This window comes from Nelumbo lutea, chromosome 1 (genome assembly GCF_056320005.1).
Source record: "Nelumbo lutea isolate HS-2025 chromosome 1, American lotus-T2T, whole genome shotgun sequence".
Taxonomy (NCBI): Eukaryota; Viridiplantae; Streptophyta; class Magnoliopsida; order Proteales; family Nelumbonaceae; genus Nelumbo; species Nelumbo lutea.
The window spans coordinates 124,491,855-124,506,927 of record NC_142684.1 but is presented as its reverse complement, the minus strand read 5'-3'; the positions used below and the strand labels follow the sequence as shown (position 1 = coordinate 124,506,927).

The 15,073-nt window shown below is 38.5% G+C and overlaps 2 protein-coding genes and 1 long non-coding RNA gene across 5 annotated transcripts; 1 reads left to right on the top strand and 2 right to left on the bottom strand.

Annotated features, from left to right (window-relative positions):
* Positions 1-364: 364 nt before the first annotated feature.
* On the top strand, positions 365-3,395 carry SSN2 (zinc finger SWIM domain protein). 2 transcript variants are annotated; one of them, XM_088984895.1, is made up of 6 exons: positions 365-1,770; positions 2,149-2,226; positions 2,378-2,399; positions 2,488-2,593; positions 2,689-2,796; positions 2,931-3,395. In XM_088984895.1, the coding sequence occupies exons 2-6, from the start codon at positions 2,166-2,168 to the stop codon at positions 3,030-3,032; spliced, it is 399 nt and encodes a 132-aa protein (XP_088841021.1). In that variant the 5' UTR covers positions 365-1,770; positions 2,149-2,165; the 3' UTR covers positions 3,033-3,395. The 2 variants fall into 2 exon arrangements, with proteins under 2 accessions (XP_088841021.1, XP_088841025.1); XM_088984899.1 differs by lacking the exon at positions 365-1,770 and having other exon boundaries at positions 2,016-2,226.
* Positions 3,396-5,822: 2,427 nt separating this feature from the next.
* On the bottom strand, positions 5,823-9,948 carry LOC148877326 (uncharacterized). The gene is made up of 2 exons (XR_016112988.1): positions 9,698-9,948; positions 5,823-6,552 (listed from the first exon to the last, which is right to left on the bottom strand). It is a non-coding gene; the product is annotated as an uncharacterized LOC148877326 (long non-coding RNA).
* A 3,055-nt stretch (positions 9,949-13,003) lies between these two features.
* Positions 13,004-14,815, bottom strand: LOC148877325 (3-oxo-Delta(4,5)-steroid 5-beta-reductase-like). Of its 2 annotated transcripts, none has more exons than XM_088984910.1 (2): positions 14,557-14,815; positions 13,004-14,411 (listed from the first exon to the last, which is right to left on the bottom strand). In XM_088984910.1, the coding sequence occupies exons 1-2, from the start codon at positions 14,593-14,595 to the stop codon at positions 13,278-13,280; spliced, it is 1,173 nt and encodes a 390-aa protein (XP_088841036.1). In that variant the 5' UTR covers positions 14,596-14,815; the 3' UTR covers positions 13,004-13,277. The 2 variants fall into 2 exon arrangements, with proteins under 2 accessions (XP_088841036.1, XP_088841032.1); XM_088984906.1 differs by having other exon boundaries at positions 13,004-14,414; positions 14,557-14,803.
* Positions 14,816-15,073: the final 258 nt, after the last annotated feature.

Genomic DNA, 15,073 nt, shown 5'->3' with positions numbered 1-15,073 from the left:
ATCAATATTGAACAACCCTTCGACTGTCTCAACTCTCAAGCAGTTGGGTATGAGGGTGTCGATGATGATAATAAAAGAATTGCCTGCCTGGGATATTTTCCCTACAGAGATGTTGTCCAAACGTGAAGATACTCAAATTGGAAATGGACCAACCCCGGCATCTTGATTGGGTGGGCATCACTGCTAAAGACCAAGCATGTTTCACTCAATCTTTTCCTTCTTCTGTTTAATTTTAGTCCTTCATAAATGTGCTTGCTTTTTAGGAGCTGGTTGATACTGAGGAAATTGAGAGGGTATGTTTAGCTACGAGGAAGAAAACTTCTGGAAATCACATATGATCTCTGGTTTCCCTCTCAGCACCCTCAAGAAAGTAGAGCTCAACTGGCTCAGTGGAAGCAGAAACGAGGTCCTTAGATGGCCAAGCTCTTGTTAAAGAATGCTGAGGTGCTGACTGCTGCAAGCGATCGATGTCCATCCGTTCCATTCCAAATGCTCAACCAAAGGATTACTTTAGAGCTTCCAACTACACAACTACTTCGAGTTGAAATTTTCCAACAGCTTCTCCATATGTTCGTATAGTGTTCTTGTAAAATCTGATTGTCGTAGTAATGCCTTCAGAGTTCAGCGCTTAAAATTCTGGTGATGGTTTGTGATGAACCTGATGTGCCTTACCTTTCAGTTCACCTTCGCTCGTCAATAACACAGACGGTAGTATTTCCTGCATCTCTGAAATTTGCCAATAACTTCCTCACAAAATCCTCTTCCTCTCTTCCAGAGAACTGAACCTGGACAGCCCTCTTGTTCAAAATATTTAAATTAGGAGAACCCAAATTTAGTAGACTCTGTTTCTCCCTAATATCCAAGAGCTGTGAACTTGGGTCGTCTCGGAGCTTCTGAAAGGCATTAATGGCAGAAATAAACTTGAATTTCCTTAGATATTCTTGGGCTAGAGGGATTACAACAAGCCAAATGAACGTAACTCCGGCCACAAAAAATGGGTTTCGGTTGAAGAAATCGTCAATTGAAATTAGAACTGATTCCAGGTTGATCTTATTCGACACCTGCTCAGCGGAAATACTGGTTTCAGTGGCATGCAGGGGAAAGAGCACAAACTACCATGAAAGCGAAGGGTAGTTGAAGTTTCAGAGAATTTTGCAAGAAAGAAACTGCTTTGCAGACTGAATAGCGGTAATCTAGGCGATTTAGAAGATGGGTAATCGTAATTTCGGACCAAGTTCCATCTGTCTGATCAAAAGATGGTCTTCAGGAAAGGAAGAATGAGGGAGGCATGATTTGAGTTCAGGGGTGGTGGGGGAATGCAACCAAATGCTGGTGGACCTGCAACCAAACGTCGCCGGTGGACCTGCAACTAAATGCCGCCGCTGCCTGTTGCTGTACGGTTTCGAATGAAAGGAGAAGATGATAAAATCGAGTGGAGGTACCCTCTTTTTTTACCAAACAGCCATAAATATTAAAGATCACTTAACGTGTGATCCCATCGAGTACTTATTTAAGTGTTTTCAAACACTACCTACATCTTGGATCTTACTCAAATTACAACTCTACATCGATCTCCGGCCCTCCAGTCGCTAACTCGGGATCTGCTGCTGCTCATTTAAACAACCCATGAAAAATGGTTGCCAACAAAGCCTTACTTCTCCGTTAGTTCTCCCCTTACCGTATATGTATGTTTTCTGCTCCAATCGCTTTCACCCAAGTGTAGAAGTTCTCAGACGCCGAGCACCTAGTACTGCCTGCGATTTGTGACTTGTGAGTAGCCAAACGACTCAACCTAAATTTCGCTCCAATGTAGCTGGCATCACAACAACCGATTTCAAATAAGCATACTCTCTGCCTTCTCTCTTTTCTGTTTCTATAAAATCTCTTTTAGTTTAGACTGTAGATTATTCTGTCTTTGTCTCTGGATTTAACTCATCAGAGAGAATTTTAGCTTCTTTCTTCTTCATCTCGTCCACACAATCAAGATGTGATGTATCTGGTAACATCTTTAGGCAGATATCATGGCATCTGTGCTGCTGGACCTAACAAACCCTAATAGTTCTTTCTCCATGGAGAGCATGAGAACTCATGATTGCTTTTAGCTCTCAATTTTCCTTTTGTTCCCCACACCCAATTGTTCATCTGTAGGAAGAAACGAAACGAGAATGGCTGCAAGTAGTTTGGTCACAGAAGCAGTGTGGAAGGAAATTGTATCGACCCGTTCAGGTCTACCTCTATGCTTGTTTAAGCTCAATTCAATCAGCATCTCTGCTTCTATCCTACCGAATAATGTTTATTTGTTTCCTTTCTTATTTCTTATTGTTTTTGGATCGTTAAACCGTATTAAATGACGCAAAGGTGAACTAAAATGGTGCAGTGACAGACGATCAACTCTCAATGTCAGTAATTCTTCTCCATTCTAAAGGCTTGGATTAGTTGATAATAAAGATAAGAAAAATCTCTAAACCTAATTGGAATTTAATCCAGCTTGCACTTCCTGTTCGGAAAGAACTTTGAGAGAGCAACCAGGATAGTTGATCAGAGAGGTGTCAAGAGGATTTCTGGTGAACTCAGTGGTCGTTCTGTCTTCCAGGTTTGTAATATTATTCACTCTCTTCTATTCTTTCTTCCTCAACTTTGTATCTGTTCATTTTGGTTTTTAGTGGCCATTTATTTTACTGTTATTAGGTAACAGGAGAATCCAGGAAGAAGGAGGAGCATTTCTGTTTTCCCGAGCACTACTGTGCCTGCTATTCTTTCTTCTATGATGTTGTCAACAGGGGAGAACAGATTTGTGTAGGAAAATTCTTTTTGTTACTCATTATTAATGGGACATTTTACACTTTTTTGTGCTCAATCGAGTTCCCTATGTATTATTGCTTTGTCACCTGATGTTCCGTTTTATTCTCTTTCCTCCTTTCTCATTACAGTGTAAGCATCAATTAGCTGCACGGCTTGCTGTTTCAGTAGGAGCATGCGTGGAAGTCAAGGTGTCTGAAGAGCAACTAGCACTACTGCTTTCCAAATTTTGATATCTTTGGACAGTACTGTAATTTTTAATTGAGAAGGTATTGAAAGACAAAGTTGACTTGTTTGTCTCTTGGGGATTCAAGACTCACTATGGATGTTTTTGGTTCAGAAGGTCAAATAAACAGAGGATTGAGTGCCATTAATCAGCAACCAATGCTGATTCGTGTCCCTTTCTCTGTCTTCTTAATGTATTCTGAGGAGCGTATGGATCAGTAGTCCAAATGTTTTTTAAGTTGTAGCTTGTATGTTTCAGTTAGGGCGTTGACCTTTTGTACTAGTTGATACCAAACAAAAATGTTTCTTCATGGCTTTGGAGGTATTATGGAGTGTAAATGAAGCAAGGGTTCCAAGATGCTTGGTTTAAATACTCTGTGCCACTGTATTATTTGATCCTTATGAGTCTTTTATGGGATGTTCACAGTTGAACTTCATCTTATTCTTTATACCAGTTGAGAATAAAGGTCTGTTTTTTGGTTGACATACTTGCATGCAAAAGAGAAAAGAAGATGAAAATAAAAAGGGTTTTTATAGTTCAGTCCACCCCTAGCGTGGAGCTAGGATTCCTAGGGGTGGACTGAATCCTGCCCGTGGATTGTTGCCAAATTCACAGGCAGGATGCGGTAAAAATGGATAGGTAAAATGACTTGTATTCATTTGCAGACAGGAAAAAGTTGCTGGTTGCTTCACTAAGGACTATACCATTTTCTTCCTCCAGAAGGTTCCAAATGTGACTCATATCTGGATTTCATTGATCATCTTATCTCCTGTCTTAGCAATATTTTGGTTGTGTATGGTATGAAAATGTTTACTTAAGGCTTGCTTGTTTTTATTGCTATATTAGCTATAGCTGAGGTTAGAGATGGAAACCACCACTGGGTTATTGGCTTTTGTTTTGACTGGAGAATGTGGTTCTGATGTTTTTTAACGAGTACCTGAGATATTTCTCCTAAAAGGTTGCATTGAGTTCTAAATGCATGTGTCAGAAATGTATGGTTTGATAGACATTCAAATCAAGGATAAAGTATTGGAAATGCTATGCGGAAAGCTAAATTTAAGAGGTGTATCGAGATATACCTTGGATACACATGGATACGGACGAAAAATTAAGATACACATGAAAACACTTGGAAATGCTATAAATACTCTAATAAATCATAAATAAACATCAATATCACTAAACATAAAACATAAATGAGCTATTTATGCATAAAAATAGCATGTTTTAATGGGTTTTATGAAAAAAAACATATTATAATCAATAAACGAGAAGTCGGGAACAGAAACATACTATCTAATTATGGACATAATAGATCAAGTAATTATTTTGCATGTTTTATTCTAAAAATTAAATTAAAATTAAGAAAAGTAAATATGTAACAAAAAATTGAATGGATTTATGGACATAATAGATGAAATAATTATTTTGCATATTTTATTCTAAAAATATACTAAAATTTAAAAAATAAATAAATATCAATGATTCAATGTTTTAAAACACAGAAACCTAGAGGCGTGAAGCATAGTTGAAAATAAAAGAGGCGTAAACTTCCTTAAGAGGAGGAAGGAGGAAGGAGGAAGGGGGGATTTCATTTTTTTTTCCTTTATCTTTAATAAAAATCTTTTATATTAAAAAAAAATAAAAATGCATAACATTTGTTAAAAGGGGGGTCTTGTCGAAGCAAAGGCAAGCAAGAGAAGCGAGCTCATTGAAGCGGAGCAAGACCCCCCTAACTCTAAAAAATAAAATTGGGCTACATCGAAAAGGGGGGACCAGGGGGTCTGGGGCCAACCGAAGGGGCAGGGGTAAACCACTTTCTTTCCCCTTATCTTTTCTAACAATGGCTGAAAATGTAAAAAAAAAAATATTGAAAAAACATATTTATTTTCACTCCTTTTTACACAACCTTGCACAACTTATTGAATCTTGGCACCTTGCAAATTTATAAACGTTTTTTTGGCAAAAGTTCACAAGATTTGAGTCTTTAGAAAGGTTAAAATACTTTTTGAAGGGTTTGGGAAAGAAAGAAAGCTTCTGAAATGGGTTTAGAAGCCATCTTTCAAAATCACTTCTATTTGTGTTTTAACAATAGTAAAATCGTTTTGCATCGGCCAATACGCTACCATATCAATTGTGTATTGACCAATACACGACCGAAACTCACCAATACAACACCGATACGACGTCAATACACCTTCGGCACGACGAAAAGGAATGGTACGATTGATTTCAAACCGTTCCCCGTGCCGAAAGCCTTAAGATACAATACGTATCGACCGATACATGACGGAATTTTGAACCTTGATTCAAATAAATCTAGAATCACTCAAAATTGATTGAATGTTTACAAACTTTTCCAGAAATATAGTTGAACCCTTGTATTCTTTATGAGGAAAAAAATACAACAATATCAAATAGGTGATACTCGAAGCAAATTGATTATTAAAGGGCTCTGACAATTACTCAAGGATATAAAGTTCAAATTCCAGACATACCTAGAGCTATCAGAATTAACTAAGGGTAAGTTTGGTTTGCGGGCAGGACCGGAATCGGAATCAGTTATTCCTGGCATTTGTTGGTCCAGTCAGGAATCAGAATCAAATTCCGATTGTTACTGTTTGGTTCAACCAAAAGCTGGAATCGAAATCAGCCAAAATTTCCAATTCTTCTCCTATTAAAAGAATCTCAAAAACATCTACTAATTATATATTTTCAACATATACACACATTGGAAACCTGCTACCAAGTGCATATGGAGAAAATATGAAAAAACGAAAAGAAACACACAAACAAATAAAAATCACAAAAAATCATTCTCCATAAAATATGGAAAGAAAAATACATAAATAAACAAAAATCTCTCATAATGGTGGAAATATTACTGGTACAACATGAATGTTTAAAAACAAAAATCTCACATCTATAATACGATGTCACTCCTACATTTCATCTTCTACAATTAAACTTCAGCTCAAAAGGCTAGAACTTGGTCGTAATTTGGTGATTGATGAATAAATCCTAGTCTTCTGGCATCTGAACCCATATTTTTTACAGTGAGTTCCATCTGAACCATTTAACCTCATGAACCAATTATGGGCTGAGATAATAAGTGCATAAACTGAAGAACGCATGTGGGTTGCATGATTTTCACTTGTAAAATCCAAATAAGGAACCAACCAATTAGACATGTATACATCAACCATCAAAGCAATAATTGAACGGATCATACAACCAACAGAACAAATAGATAAGCATCATGTAGTAAAGGGCATCTTACCTGCATGTCTGTAGCAATTTATCAAACAATTCAATCCTCTTCCATGGGAACCTCTGGAATATCAAACCTGTATTCTTCAATTAACAGGAGATGGTAAGACTTTCAGGTCTTGGTTATTCATCCCCTGGATTCCCATGACAGCATCCATCAAAATTAAATATGATTTTTTCCAACTGCCAGTGCACTCCACTCAACCAAACTTTCAGGCTTCCCAACTGCCAGTGCACTCCATTCACAATGAAGCTTCCTGCTTCATCCAGTAACAAAATCTTAGACGGGTTCAAGCTTAGTCCAGAATTCAATTAGGTTGACCATTGGCTAATGTTATGCCTTTGATAGGTTTATAAATTCAACTAGGCTGTTGGATTTTGAAGGTTCTATCTGGTTTTTGGTACATATAGGATAAAAGAGTAAACTAAATTACTGAAATACTGCTGGAAAGTGTGAACCATCCTTTTGGGTCTAAAAACATTCTCTCTCTCTGAAAGTTGCTGTGAAAAAGTTGTAATGGTACAGGATAGCAGTGAACCAAGTCTATTGTACTGCATATTATTGATAGAACCAAGTCTATCGTATCATATTGAAATGAATGCAAAGCATTGAAAGAAGTCAAAGTAATGGTGCCCAAACTTCTATTTATAATATTTGATTATAAATATGCATGGCAGTCTGGGAGATTGCAAATGTGCATGAGTTGGCTGATATTTTGGGTTGCAAAGCAAGATGTTTGCCTTCAAAATACTTCGGTTTGCCATTAGGGACTAAGTTTAAATCAAAAGCCATTTGGAACCCATTTCTAGAGAGGATGGACTTGAAGCTGGCTGCTTGGAAGGCTTGGTATCTTTCTAAAGGAGTTAAGGTGACTTTAATAAAAAAATGTGTTGGCAAGCATTCCAGCTTATTATATGTCCATGTACTCAATCCCCTCATAGATTGAGTGGAAAATGAGACATATGTGGAATGGTTGGAAGGACTCAACCAAATATCATTTCATGAACTGGGATCAGGTTTGTAAACCACTATCACATGGAGGCTTAGGAATCAGGAAGGTAAATCTCTTTAACAAAGCACTTTTGGGGAGATGGTTTTGGAGGTTCTCTACAGAACCCAAAAATGTGAGGAAGATCATAGCTGAGAAGTATGGAATAAGCAGTAATGGCTGGGAGCCTGGGATGCAGAAAATTCTCAATTATCCTAAGGATGTGGGGTGTGGGGTGTGGAGAGGTATTTCTAGAGCTTTTAGCAGTTTCAATGAAGGTTTAGAGATCAAACTGGGAGATAGAAGGAAGTTATGGTTCTGGATGGACCCTTGGCGTGGTGAATTGGCCAGGTTTCCGACCTTGTTTAATGCTGCTGAAAACAAAATGGCCTGGGTGGCTGAATCCTATGAGGTGTCTGGAAACATGATCACATAGACTCCTTCCTTCAGAAGGCACTTCAATGATTGGGAACTTGATTTGGCGGTTTACCTCTTAGCTCTACTACAAAATTAGGACCCAAATCTAAATTTTCAAGATTCAAGATGCTGGAAGTGGATGTCCTCAGGGGAATTTTCAGTTAAATTCTTTTATAAAGGATTAGTTGGAGCTAAGGGATCAATGCCCTAGTTTGGCTGTTTGGGAAACTTCTATCCCTTCAAAAGTGAAATTCTTCACATAGGTAGCAACTTTGGAGAAGTGTTTGACTAAAGAAATGTTAGTAAGAAGGGGTTCAATGTTAAAGACAGCTTGTGTGTGCTTTGTAATGCTGAGGAAGAATCAATTAGCCATCTGCTCTTGCATTGCAGGTTTAGTGATGTTGTTTGGCTTCATTTTATCGGGGCACTCAATCTGCTATGGTGTTTCCCATTTTCATTTATCTCTTACAAGAATGAAGTCTCCCGGATATGTCTAAAAAAGGGAAACTTTCTTGGCCAGTTATCCCCTAGCAATTATGTGAGCCATTTGGAATAAAAGAAACAATAGAATTTTTGAACAGAAGTCAACACCAGAAACAGGGGAGATAAATATGGTCAACATCCTCATCCATGCCTTATCCCTAAAAACAGTTGATACTTTCCAGAAATTTCCCAATTTAAGGGTTCCCAGAACATTTATCAATGAAATTCCTGCAACTATAAAATTTAGACACATACTTGCAATACTCTGCCAAAAGATTCCATATGTTGATAATAAGGGAAATATCAAAAAGGGAGATTTAGAAACTGAGAATTTAAATGTTCATGGAATTGAGAGAATTTGACCCTAAGCACATTTGTTTGAATATTATTTTGCATGTCTATCCATTCTACATTGCCACAATGAGAACTTTTATTCCTTGGTCTTTTTTGAGAGTATTTTTTTGTTAGTTTGTTAGTATTAACCATGTCTATGTAATCTTTCCTCATTTTTACTTCAAGGTTCCAATGTTCCGAGTCCATGATGCTTCCATCAAACTCAAAAACTTTAAACCATTCTAAAATTTCCTCACAAACGTTCCATGAAATTTCTCATTTTTCAAGACTGAAATTTCCCTCAAAATCAAAATTGCAAACCTTGCACCAAGAGTGTCCAGATCCAAACTGTTCTCTTGTTGTAATTTAATGTGGCAAGAAAATCATTTACCTATCAGCATCTACACAAGACAAACAGAAATAAAATAAAAATCTATTAACTAGTTGGTACTTGTATTTCCTCAGTAATTGAGGTGCCAGGGCAACTGGATTTTGACAAAGCACTAGCTTTGGGACCATGAGATCCCTGGATAGAAGCTTAAGTGGCAAAATGCATGTTGTTGGAAATGTGGAATCAGCACTAGGAATATCAAGTGGGATTGGCTCTAGAAGTTGGTAACAGTATACAAAAGTGGATCTGAATGAAATATGAACGTTTGTACCCCATATCATAGTCTTAGTAACTCAAATTTGCCTTGAAATAAAAATTTAAGTGGTGAAAGCTAGATTAACTAGTATATAGGATTCTATTGATATTAGTCCAGTAAGTCGGAAACATATTATACCATTAGTAAGAAAGACATTTTCCATCACTTTGACGCAACAATAAATATTTAATGTAAAATTGAGGCATCTCATGTAGCTACTTGGTCAACCATATTTGATTGGTTTAAATAACAAACTCTGCAACTATAACATAGACAATCAGTGAAATTATCTTAACAGAATATTCATTAATTTTATAGTCTTTCACCCAACAACAAATAATCAATATTATTTTTGGTAAAATTCCATATTGCACACTTTATTTGTTTTCATATTTTTATGAAAAATGTAAGGCAAGAATCAAACTATATTTCTGAAAAAAGGATAACAATATACAAGTATATCCAATAGAAAGATCATACCTTCTTTAACAAATATAGAAGATTATTTTTCTATTGAATGTATAAGTGAATACCTGAGAGAGATTTCCGGTCATTGTTAGCAGAGCCAATATAGACACCTTTATGATCTGATATCCAAACTTTTGCATGGACAGTGCCAGTCACGGTTGGCAGTGAACTGCAAATTATTACTCCTACATCATGTATACCACAGTGTCTTCTTCATTGGGTAGGGGAGATTTGGAAGAATAACGTTGTACAAGGAACTATCACAGATCGATTTAATCAAAACAACAAATTAATCAGTAGATTATCAACTATGAACTATACTCACCGATTGCCTGGATTGACTGGTGTGAAAAACTCGTTAATGGTAGCAGTGAAGAAATAGATCAATCCCAAATAGAGTAGGAGCGGATCTGTAAAACATAAAACCATATTTCAGTTAGTGAAAAAAAAAAAAAAGGAGGAAGAGGAGGCAAGGAAGAAGAAGAAGATTCAATCAGAGCATAGGTGGTGGATTAGGAAGAAGAAGATCCATGATGACTTACCTGGCCGGAGTAATTCAGGTCGGATCTTCAGAGTTCAACTGCCAAACTGCAGAAGGGTTTGAAGGAGGGAGTGACGAGAGAGGAGAAAGAGGATTGGAAACTTCGAATCGGGGGTTTTAAGGGTTTTCTGTCATTTTCATTTTTCCTGTTTTAACCGGCTGGAATGGGAATCCAATTCCAAGGGGGTGGGTCGGGAATGGCCATTCCCTCAAATGGGGGAATGCCATTCCACCCCGAATGGGAATCGGATTCCAATTCCACCCAACCAAATGGCTGGAATCAGAATGGACCATTCCGATTCCGATTCTGGACCTCTATTCCTGCGAACCAAACATACCCTAACTTCCTATTGGCTCTTGGAATTCTAATTATTAATCATAACAATACCTATTAGTTGATCCATCATAGTTTTATTTATTGTGTTAGAGCTGTAGTAGAAATTTTCTGTATGAACTTGTATATGTTTAGCATCAGAAGAAGATTTTATATATGATGTCTGTAAATTTAAATGTTTTTTTTTATAATTATCTGTAATTTTAAATGTTCTGTTCACTTGTTTCATTATTTTCTTTTGATTGGTAACTGATCAGAAGTTTATTAGAAGCTAATGGGGAAAATTACAAATTCAGAAGAGTAGTCCTTCCCAAGTTAGAAAATGCAGAACTGAGAGCAAGCCCTTGTACTACTTTCTCCCAACCAGTGTACAAACACACAGTCCAAGGAATCTAGATATTAATCGTGGAATTGAACCACCAAAAAGATTACCCCCACCTTTTACTAACTTATCTGCTGAAGCACTAGCAGATTTAGGTACCCACTACCCAGTGAAACGAAACCTGCAAGTTTTGTGCCAGCACAAAAGGTTCAAACTCATCCATCTTATAATTATAGTGACCCATGAATCTTCCTCTACTTTTAGGCACAAGTGACTCAGTGAAAATCATAAGGTGATCTTTGAAGCAGTGAAAGAAGTTCTTTGCGAGTGAAATCTCCCCTAATGGGACTAGAATAGACGATCATGATGACACCAATATGATTTCTAAGGTCCCCTCCAATTCCATAGTCTTCATGTTTGCCAGAACCATTGATGTCACACTTAAACTTTATGCATCCAACTGGAAGAGTGGGGAGCCATGCGGCCCATGCCTGAACTATTTTCTTGATCAGTCAAGGCCTGCTGGAATCATGATTTGCAATAAATCATCAGTACTGAACATCATGAATTTTTCCATAGATCAGTCAATGCCTGCTGAGTCTGCCTCTTTCAAAGGTTCCATAGTTCATTCCATCATCCACAAGCAAATATGGTATATTGATATTTAGAGGAATAGTAGATTTCAAATTCCATAATGATAAATCTGTGAAACAATGTAGAAGAAAACTAAAAAGAAAGAAGAAAGAAAAATGGAAGAGGGATCAAAGTGGGTAGTATGATTACTGACATATTTGCACAGGGCCAAATGAATTCGCAAACTCAATTTCATTCTTTTTTATATGGTAGCCATAATTATTAAATTGTCTCAAGTCAAAGTAACAGAAAAAATGTCTTAACCATAATTCAAAATTCAATTTCATCAGGTATTTTACAGTGTGCAAATGAAAATATTTCAGTAAAATTTCGTTCAAATATCTGTAACAACCAACTATATACCAAAAATATAGAATTTTAAGGAGTGGAGATAATGGAGTGCACATGAGGTGGATTGATCTTTCTCACAGGGGATTAAGGAGTGGAGAGTAGATGGGGTACACGTGAGGTTGACTGATTATCACACAGAGCCTGCAGTTATATGGGTTTAATCCCACATCTTCATTTTTGGAGGAACACCGAGTGTGATCATCTGAGCTATTGGGTCATCAGTCTTCATTTTTGAAGGAACACCGAGCAATCATCTTAGCTATTGGGTCATCGGTGACAAGGAGTTTGGTTCAGTTGTCCTCCATGGTTTATGGACATGATCTAGCTTATTTGCTGCCTCAAGAAGTTAGTTTATTCATTAAAAAAAAGGTATTAATGAGAAAAAACAAAAAGAAAGGAAGATTATTTAGTGAGAAATGTTTTTCCTATTTATGGTAAATCTATGATGCAGAAAAGGTTTGAATTTTTTATGATGGAAGAGCTTTGACCAATCCTTAGTGCCTCCTCACTTCAGGGTGTTTTAACTAATGCATATGATTTTATTTCTGAAAAAAAAAAAAACTGCCAAATCGGCAAAATCTTATTTTTTTCTCTAATGTGGCCATTGTATTTTTGTTTTCACAAGCAAAATCATACGCATTGGCCAACATCCCCTTGGTGCATGCCAGAAACAATACCGTCCCACCAACAGCAGCAGAAACTATTTTCTATTTAGACTTTATTGGTATAACCCTGATGAAGATTTTATTGAAAAGAACACAAAGGATATTTCAGAAGAGTTGATTCATCCATATAATTTGCTCTCTTTTTTGTCAGAAATGGTGTATTTAAAAGGGAAAGAGAAGCTCAACGCAAAAATCAATTGAGAAAACAGCGAGTATATGGAAAATCAGGAAGCAGAGCATAGAATTGGTCACTTTGTAAAGATACACTCCAACATATATCAGACAACACTCATACAACAAATAATATCACTATAGAGTATAGGAGAATTGGCCGTGTCCATCCATAGCCTAACCCTGATGAAGATTGAAGCCACCAGCAGAGAACAGAGTCCTACTAGTCCTTCACAAACAAACCATTGTCCAATTCAGAGTTGAGAGTAGTACCTTTTTGGCAGAACAGAGTTGAGAGTAGTTGCATCTACAAACACTTATTCTGTATAATTTGTTCATTTATGTTGCAATGACTTCCACAAATTCAACTGGAAATATTTTATTCATGTGTGAATAGTGAACTCAGAGCTCAGTATTTAACAATAGCTTCATCGTCATTAGAAACAACAACAACAACAACAACAAAGCCCCACCTGTGTTTATCAACTGGAAACAAGAAGACTAAAAATCCTCTTCATCCTTAACGAGTTATTTCCTTCTCATTGTTCCTTGATAAATAAAAAACCAAACAATCGGCAAGGGAGAAATAAAGGACAGGGAAACAGAGAGAGAAAGAAAGGGGGGGAAATCAAGGCACGAACTTGCAAGCTTTCATCTTGTCAATCCAGGAAATGAAGGCATTTGTGGAATTCCTGAACCCCAAGAAGCCATGCTCTTTGCTCTTGTTCATGTTGTCCAAATAAGTGTCCTTGGCCCCAAGGACGATGTCCACAAACCACCAAAACCCGATCTCCTCCAGCTTGGTCGGGACCAAGCCGTTATCATTCACGATCTCTTCCCACACCGCACCTTTATCCTTCATCATCTCCTCCAGGCTCAATCCCCTCTCCTCCTCGAATTCGGCGCATTCCACCCCAAATTGCTCCCCCAACACCTTCCACAGATGCTTCCACTTGAACACATCCCCGTTGCTACAATTGAAGGCCTCGTTCTTGGCATAAGGGTCCACCGACGCCCATATCTGATGCTCCGCGATCATATCAGCATCTGATGCATTCGAGTAGCCTTCCCAGACCTCTCTACTCCCCGGAAACCTGAGCAGTTTCCCCTCATGCTTGCAGATAGTCGCGTACACGCAGAGCGTCCCCACTATGTTCATCTGGCCGTAAGGGGAGAACCCAAAGATCGTCCCTGGCCGGTGGATGGACCACGTCAGGTCTTCCTTCTTCTCCACCTCTTCGAAGAGGATGTCCTCGAGGGTGTAGTAGAAATTCGGGGCGTCTAATCGGGGGAGATCCTCGTGGTATGGAGGATCGCAGGTTTGAATCTTACCCAAGGACTCGAAGGAGCCGATGTAGTGCTTGCGGCCAGTCTGGAGGCAGATGTGCTGGAGATTTGGAGCGTTCGGGATGATTGCCCTAAGGACGTTGCGTAACATGGTGCCGTTGATTTCACAGTTAGCGGACTCGCTCTGTCGATTGGTCCAGGTTACGTAGAACAGATGGGTGACGTCGGTGAGAGGGGAGAGCTTGGCTAGGGTTTCGTCAGGGTCGGAGACGTCGCATTGGATGTACTCGATGGGGTAATCGACATGCCAGGAGGGGCGGGGCCGCCGGGCAACGCCGTAGACTTTCCATGGGCCGCCGGGTGTGTCGTTCAGCGGTAGTATTTCAGCCAAGCTGTTACCGACGATGCCAGTTACTCCAATCACCAGTCCGACACTCTGGTGCTTGGGAGGTCCAACATCTTCGTCGGGTTTCTTCTGCTATATTAAATGGAAAGTAATCAGTCAATAAAAGATGGTAGATTGGTAGAGAATAGAGATGCTGTAAAAATGTATACACCATCAAAGAACAAATGGGAAAGCTGGAAAAAGAAAAGAAAAGAAAAACAACAAAAGTATTTGCCTTTGCAGCGCCAATTGCTCCTGCCCACCACCAGCTCATATTCACTCACTGATTCAGATTATGCAGATTAGCGAGCGAGCGATAAAAGATGGAATAGAGAGAAGCAGATGAGTGGAGCACCGGATTGGACTGGCTGTTGAGGAAGACAGGAAAATGAAGGCGGCGACGAGTGGATCTCGTGCCTTTTTTGACCTTGCCTCTGTTTTGTACCCTTCTATTCTATAACTAATATAATATCCATCTATCTAATAATAAGTTTGTGAACTATAAGTATATAACACAATGAATATCCGTCCGTTGGCGTTTGGGGCAGGCGCCAGGTGGAAGAAGAACCACGTGCAGCTTTGGTTTTGGAAACATTCGGGCTGGGGACTAGTGACCAGACCGGACCGAACCGGGTTTTAGTCATTGAATTGAACTTGAACAGTTGAACATTGCTGGAGCGCAAGTGACGGACTGACGGTGAAGCCAGCCACAGCTCCCCCATTGGGTTCACAGTAAACCGGGCTAAACCGGC

What these genes read in the sequence shown, in the direction of transcription:
- LOC148877325 (XM_088984906.1), bottom strand. Translation starts at nt 14,595, where the DNA reads ATGAGCTGGTGGTGGGCAGGAGCAATTGGCGCTGCAAAG. An exon ending in GAGCAATTGGCGCTGCAAAG is followed by an intron (nt 14,415 to 14,556) that starts GCAAATACTTTT and finishes CATTTAATATAG; the next exon opens with CAGAAGAAACCCGACGAAGA.
- SSN2 (XM_088984895.1), top strand. Translation starts at nt 2,166, where the DNA reads ATGGCTGCAAGTAGTTTGGTCACAGAAGCAGTGTGGAAGGAAATTGTA. An exon ending in GTGGTCGTTCTGTCTTCCAG is followed by an intron (nt 2,594 to 2,688) that starts GTTTGTAATATT and finishes TACTGTTATTAG; the next exon opens with GTAACAGGAGAATCCAGGAA. An exon ending in ACAGGGGAGAACAGATTTGT is followed by an intron (nt 2,797 to 2,930) that starts GTAGGAAAATTC and finishes TTCTCATTACAG; the next exon opens with TGTAAGCATCAATTAGCTGC.